The sequence below is a fragment of the Peromyscus eremicus genome, chromosome 12 (genome assembly GCF_949786415.1).
Source record: "Peromyscus eremicus chromosome 12, PerEre_H2_v1, whole genome shotgun sequence".
NCBI classification, from domain to species: Eukaryota; Metazoa; Chordata; class Mammalia; order Rodentia; family Cricetidae; genus Peromyscus; species Peromyscus eremicus.
In genome coordinates this window covers 28,339,752-28,346,180 of record NC_081428.1, presented here as the reverse complement: position 1 = coordinate 28,346,180, position 6,429 = coordinate 28,339,752, and the positions used below count along the sequence as shown (strand labels likewise).

Sequence of the window (6,429 nt, the reverse complement as noted above, 5' to 3'; positions counted from 1 at the left end):
TCTGCCTCCCCAGTGCTGGAATTAAAGGCATGTGCCACCACAGCCCAGCTCACAGGTGTATAAATTCTTATGAGTAATGTATCACAGTTATAGTAGGAGTTATTTTGCCAACAACATTAAAGTGATTTTTACAGTCTTTAGACACTGATCAGTCTGCATGTGATTCAAAGGAAGAACAGGGAAATTTTTAGGTAAAAGGGAAAATCTAATATTCCTACATATTTCAGACTTGAATTCCTGGAATATGTGGTGACTGACCTCATTATGATTCTTCTCTAAGGTATTATGTTTGAAGGACAAAAAAGTGATTTCAGTAGAAGTGATATCATTATTAATACCCAATTTGCTGTCTTCTGTTGCTTGGGTTTAATTCCCTGACTATGGTTGGAGAAGGAGTAAAGAAAGAACAGTTTCAGTTTCACTTACAGAAAATCTGAGGTCAGTTGGGGTGTATGCACTCTGATAGAGCACCCACCAACACCACATCCTAGAACCTTAGTGTATTTACGAGGTACAGCACACAGGAATGGGTTAGCTAGTCTCTATAGGCAGTCTTTGTAGGTGATCAGCTTCAGGCTGTACACATACATGAGAGGAGCCTGCAGTTCCTAGCATTTCTGTATACTAGCCAATCATCCTTAAACACTTACCCTTGGAAGAGTAAGAAGGTTTTGCCCATTTTTAGCCTAACCCATATGAGGCCAGTTTCCCTTGGGTCTGAAGCATTGGTCCTTGTCATGGCTATGCCCATATCAAAATATATAAGTTGCTTCAGTGTGGTGGTGCAGCCGGTCACGTTTCGTGCGTGGTCACTCCGCAAAGATGCCTGAGGAAACCCAGACCCAAGACCAACCAATGGAGGAGGAGGAGGTCGAGACTTTTGCCTTTCAGGCAGAAATCGCCCAGTTGATGTCCTTGATCATCAATACTTTCTATTCAAACAAAGAGATCTTTCTGAGGGAGCTGATTCATCCGATGCTCTGGACAAGATCAGATACGAGAGTCTGACGGACCCTAGTAAACTAGACTCTGGGAAGGAGCTGCACATTAATCTTATTCCCAACAAACAAGATCGAACCCTTACTATTGTGGATACCGGAATTGGAATGACCAAGGCTGACCTGATCAATAACCTTGGTACTATTGCCAAGTCTGGTACCAAAGCCTTTATGGAGGCTTTGCAGGCTGGTGCAGATATCTCTATGATTGGCCAGTTTGGTGTTGGTTTTTACTCTGCATATTTGGTTGCTGAGAAAGTGACTATGATCACCAAACATAATGATGATGAGCAGTATGCCTGGGAATCCTCAGCAGGGGGCTCATTCACAGTGAGGACTGACACAGGTGAACCAATGGGCCGTGGAACAAAGGTTATCTTACACCTGAAAGAAGACCAAACTGAGTATTTGGAGGAACGGAGAATAAAGGAGATTGTGAAGAAACATTCTCAGTTTATTGGCTATCCCATTACTCTCTTTGTGGAGAAGGAACGTGATAAGGAAGTCAGTGATGATGAAGCTGAAGAAAAAGAAGATAAAGAGGAAGAGAAAGAAAAAGAAGAAAAGGAGTCGGAGGACAAGTCTGAAATAGAAGATGTTGGTTATGATGAAGAAGAAGAAAAGAAGGATGGTGACAAGAAGAAGAAGAAGAAGAAGAAGAAGATAAAAGTACATTGATCAAGAAGAACTCAACAAAACAAAGCCTATTTGGACCAGAAATCCTGATGACATTACTAATGAAGAATATGGAGAATTTTACAAGAGCTTAACCAACGATTGGGAAGAACATTTGGCAGTGAAGAATTTTTCTGTTGAAGGACAGTTGGAATTCCGGGCCCTTCTTTTTGTCCCAAGACGTGCTCCTTTTGATCTGTTTGAAAACAGAAAGAAAAAGAACAACATCAAGTTGTATGTGTGCAGAGTTTTCATCATAGATAACTGTGAGGAGTTAATCCCTGAGTATCTGAATTTCATTAGAGGAGTGGTGGATTCTGAGGATCTTCCTCTTAACATTTCCCATGAAATGTTGCAGCAAAGCAAAATTTTGAAAGTTATCAGGAAGAATTTGGTCAAGAAATGTTTAGAACTATTTACTGAACTGGCAGAAGATAAAGAAAACTACAAAAAGTTTTATGAGCAGTTCTCAAAAAACATAAAGCTTGGAATTCATGAAGACTCTCAAAATCGGAAGAAGCTTTCAGAGCTGTTGCGGTACTACACATCTGCTTCTGGAGATGAGATGGTGTCTCTCAAGGACTATTGCACCAGAATGAAGGAAAACCAGAAGCACATCTACTTTATCACAGGTGAGACCAAGGACCAAGTTGCTAACTCGGCCTTTGTGGAACATCTCCGAAAGCATGGCTTAGAAGTCATCTATATGATTGAGCCCATTGATGAGTATTGTGTGCAACAGCTGAAAGAATTTGAGGGTAAGACCTTGGTGTCAGTTACCAAAGAAGGACTGGAACTCCCAGAAGATGAAGAGGAGAAAAAGAAACAGGAAGAGAAGAAGACAAAATTTGAAAACCTCTGCAAAATTATGAAAGATATTTTGGAGAAAAAGTTGAAAAGTGGTTGTATCAAACCGATTGGTGACATCCGCATGCTGTATTGTCACGAGCACATACGGGTGGACAGCAAACATGGAGAGAATCATGAAAGCTCAAGCCCTCAGAGACAACTCAACAATGGGTTACATGGCAGCAAAGAAGCACCTGGAGATAAACCCTGATCACTCCATTATTGAAACCCTACGGCAAAACGCGGAGGCTGACAAGAATGACAAGTCTGTGAAGGATCTGGTCATCTTGCTGTATGAAACTGCACTCCTGTCTTCTGGCTTCAGTCTGGAAGATCCCCAGACACATGCTAACAGGATCTACAGGATGATCAAGCTTGGTCTAGGTATTGATGAAGATGATCCCACCGTGGATGATACCAGTGCTGCTGTAACTGAAGAGATGCCACCCCTGGAAGGAGATGATGACACATCACGCATGGAAGAAGTAGACTAAACTTCACCAGAACTCTGTTTGATGCTTACTTTCATTCCTTCTCTGATAATATATTTTCCAGGATTTTTGTTTATTTTTGTTAACATTTAAAACATGTGTGGCATGTAAACTAAGGGGAAGATAAAATTTCTTTCTACTTGTGATACTGTGATACTATAGGTTTAATTCAACAGGTTGGTAGAACGTTTGTTGTAAGACGTAATGTAACCTATTAACTTTGTGGTCTGAAGTGTTTAGCTGTTGAGAAGCTGGATTCCTTAGTAGACCAAATAATTTGTCACTTGGAAGTATTCTGAGATTTAGCTTCATGTTTAAAAGGAAAAAAAAATTAAGATGGCTTAAGTTTCATCTTAAAATTTTTCATCCCCTGTAGTCATTCTGCATGTTCTAGTCTTAGAAGAACACAAGCTAAAACAAGAATTCCCCATGTGGCTTGTTTTCCAAAGTACTGAGAACAAAACCCTATGCTTCCCTAGGTCTTGTAACCCAGCAAGTCTTCTGAATGGAAATATAGTGCTCGGTAATATTCTACTTTAAAAGGTAAATACTCAGTTCATTATTTCTCGTGGCCTCCAAGCTGGCATGAGGTAAACAGGCCTCCAGCAGACCCTCCTGCCATGATGAATTAGCTCAAAGCAACACAACCAAGTGAGCAGGACCTGACCTCTGTATCTACTTGCCAAAGTAGGATTTTCTTCCTTTTTAATTGTATCTCAGGTAACTTGTGACAATGATGAAAAACTAGGTGTGTATTATTTCTCTAATCCCCGTTGCCTGAAGTCTAGGGGACAGGGATTCATTCACAAGTGGCTTGAAACATCTGAGTGACTATTCCAAAGCAAGGATATTATACTGAGCAGTGATAATGTATTGAGCATCCATAGCCATGAGGGAATATAGACAATGCATTGGCTCAGATTTTATTTTCTAGTCAGGAGAAATAGATATGAAAAACAATACAAATGCAATACATGTGATCCAACTGATGTAGTGAGTGAATTTTTACCCCCTTGGCCTCATCCCTCCAACTGGGATTCCTAATGCCCCTGAAATATTACACCCAATGACATAATGTTCTTTTGTGGGCCGCATCAGTTTCCATTGCCTTCCAGTACTGCCAAAGCCTTAAACCATGTGTCCTTCATTAGTTTGCAAAATTCTCTTGTGTTTAATCAGTAGCAAAATTGTATGTGTACCAAAGAACTATCTTAAATTAAATATTTTTGTCATTTATTATTAGTGAAATGTTTGTTTTAATGCCTATTTTATATATCTATGTACCAGGGTCATGTAAATCTTAATTATTATTTAAATAGTAAAATTAAACTTCAGCAACTAAAGATAAGTTTTGAAAAATACAATTGTGAAAAAGAAAACAAGAAGACCCTAAGCCTTATTAACAACAGTGGGTGTTATTAGCATTTAGATGTCTGTTAAATAGCTCCTATACATGTGTATTCATTTTATAATTAGCATTGAGAATTATGGGAATTAAAGTTATTTTTTCTAAAAAAAAAAAAAAAAAAAAAAAAAAAAAAAAAAAAAAAAAAAAAAAAAAAAAAAAAAAGGTAAATACTTTAAAAGGTATATATTAGCTCAGGGCTTCACTTACACAGGACTTTCTCTACTTTCAAATATTATCCCTCAAAACATACATTAGGTTGCTTCATCAATAGATCAGAGAAAAATGATTTTGGAGAGAAAATTCTACACTACACATCATTTTAGAATTCATAAAAACAGTTCAGTTGAAAGAAATAAAGGCACCTTTTGAAAGACTTTTTTGGATCTTATTTTATTTGTGTGTGTGTGTGTGTGTGTGTGTGTGTGTGTGTGTGTGTGTGTTATGTTCAATTGCACAGATGTCATAGATCATGTGTGGAGATCAGATGACAGCTTTGTGGGTTTGCTTATTTCCTTTCATCCATCTGTACGTTTATTCCAGAAATCAAACTCATGTTATAAGGCTTTGTCACAACAGCTTTGGCCCACCGAGCCATTTTCCTAGCTTGTTCCACTGTATTTTATTTTCTGACATTGAATAAAGCTTTATTTGGTTAACTCATGAATGATATAACTTATTTTCCTTTCCTCAAACACACCTCACATGATTCCACTTGAATATAACTGATTTGATGAGATCATAAAACTCTTCTCTAGAATATACATTTACAAAGAAGAGGAAATGTGAGCAGGGTGAGACAAAGACCCCACCCCTGACCTTTGCCCTTCAGCTGAGCTCTAAGCAAGGTGGAAATACTGACTCAGGCAACAGAATACCTGATACCATTGCTTGCCAGAAATCAGAGCTTTAGGTGAGATTAGTATTATTAACAATGTCTTAATAACAAGCACCTACAAACCAAACCATTATCATTAAATCTACTACTGAAATATAGCCTCTTGGACACACCAAGGAACTTATCCTGGGAGAAAGCAATTCTTCATGTCCTTCTGACACATTCATGGCATAATTTCTTAAAGGAAGCTTCACTTCTACAACCTAATATTAATGTTTGTAGTTATTTACCTAATTCTGGAGCACATCCACAAGAATCTCATTTTTCTGAACACACATACACAAACCAAGTTTCTGCTGTCCATGAAAATGACAGCCAACATCAAATTAAATGGAGAGATTCTAAAAGCAATTCCACTAAAATCAGGAACAAGACAAGGCTGTCCACTCTGCCTATATCTATTCAATATAGTACTCAAATCCTCGATAGAGCAATAAGATAACAAAAGAAGATTAAGGAGGTACAAATTATACAGGAAGAAATCAAACTTTTGCAATTTGCTAATGATATGACAGTATAAGTAAGTGACCAGGGAACTCCTACAGCTGATAAACACCTTCAATAATGTGGCAGGATACAAGATTAACTAAAAAAAAAGAAAGAAAAGTAGCTCTCCTATATGCAAATGATAAATGGGCTGAGAAAGAAATTAGAGAAACATCACCCTTTACAATAGCCACAAATAATATAAAATATCTTGGGATAACTCTAACAAAGCAAATGAAAGACCTGTATGACAAAAACTTTAAGTCTCTGAAGAAAGACATTTAAGAAGATATTAGAAAATGGAAAGATCTCCAATGTTCATGGATAGGTAGGATAAAAATAGTAAAAATGGCAATCTTACCAAAAGCAATTTACAGATTCAATGCAATCCCCATCAACATCCCAACACAATTCTTCACAGACCTTGAAAGAGCAATACTCAATATCATATGGAAAAACAAAAAACACAGGATATCTAAAACAATCCTGTACAATAAAGCCAACACTGGAGGCATCACTATCCCTGACCTCATGCTCTACTATAGAGCTATAGTAATAAAAACAGCTTGGTACTGGCATAAAAACCGACATGTGGACCAATGGAATCGAATTGAAGACCCTGACATT

The 6,429-nt window shown here is 37.8% G+C and overlaps 1 protein-coding gene across 1 annotated transcript; it reads left to right on the top strand.

Annotated features, from left to right (window-relative positions):
- The first annotated feature begins 770 nt into the window (after window positions 1-770).
- LOC131922143 (heat shock protein HSP 90-alpha-like) lies at window positions 771-3,159 on the top strand. The gene is given in 4 exon segments (XM_059276844.1): window positions 771-964; window positions 967-1,664; window positions 1,666-2,567; window positions 2,569-3,159. Coding segments are annotated over 4 exon segments (2,190 nt in total). The 5' UTR covers window positions 771-822; the 3' UTR covers window positions 3,017-3,159.
- The last annotated feature ends 3,270 nt before the right edge of the window (window positions 3,160-6,429 follow it).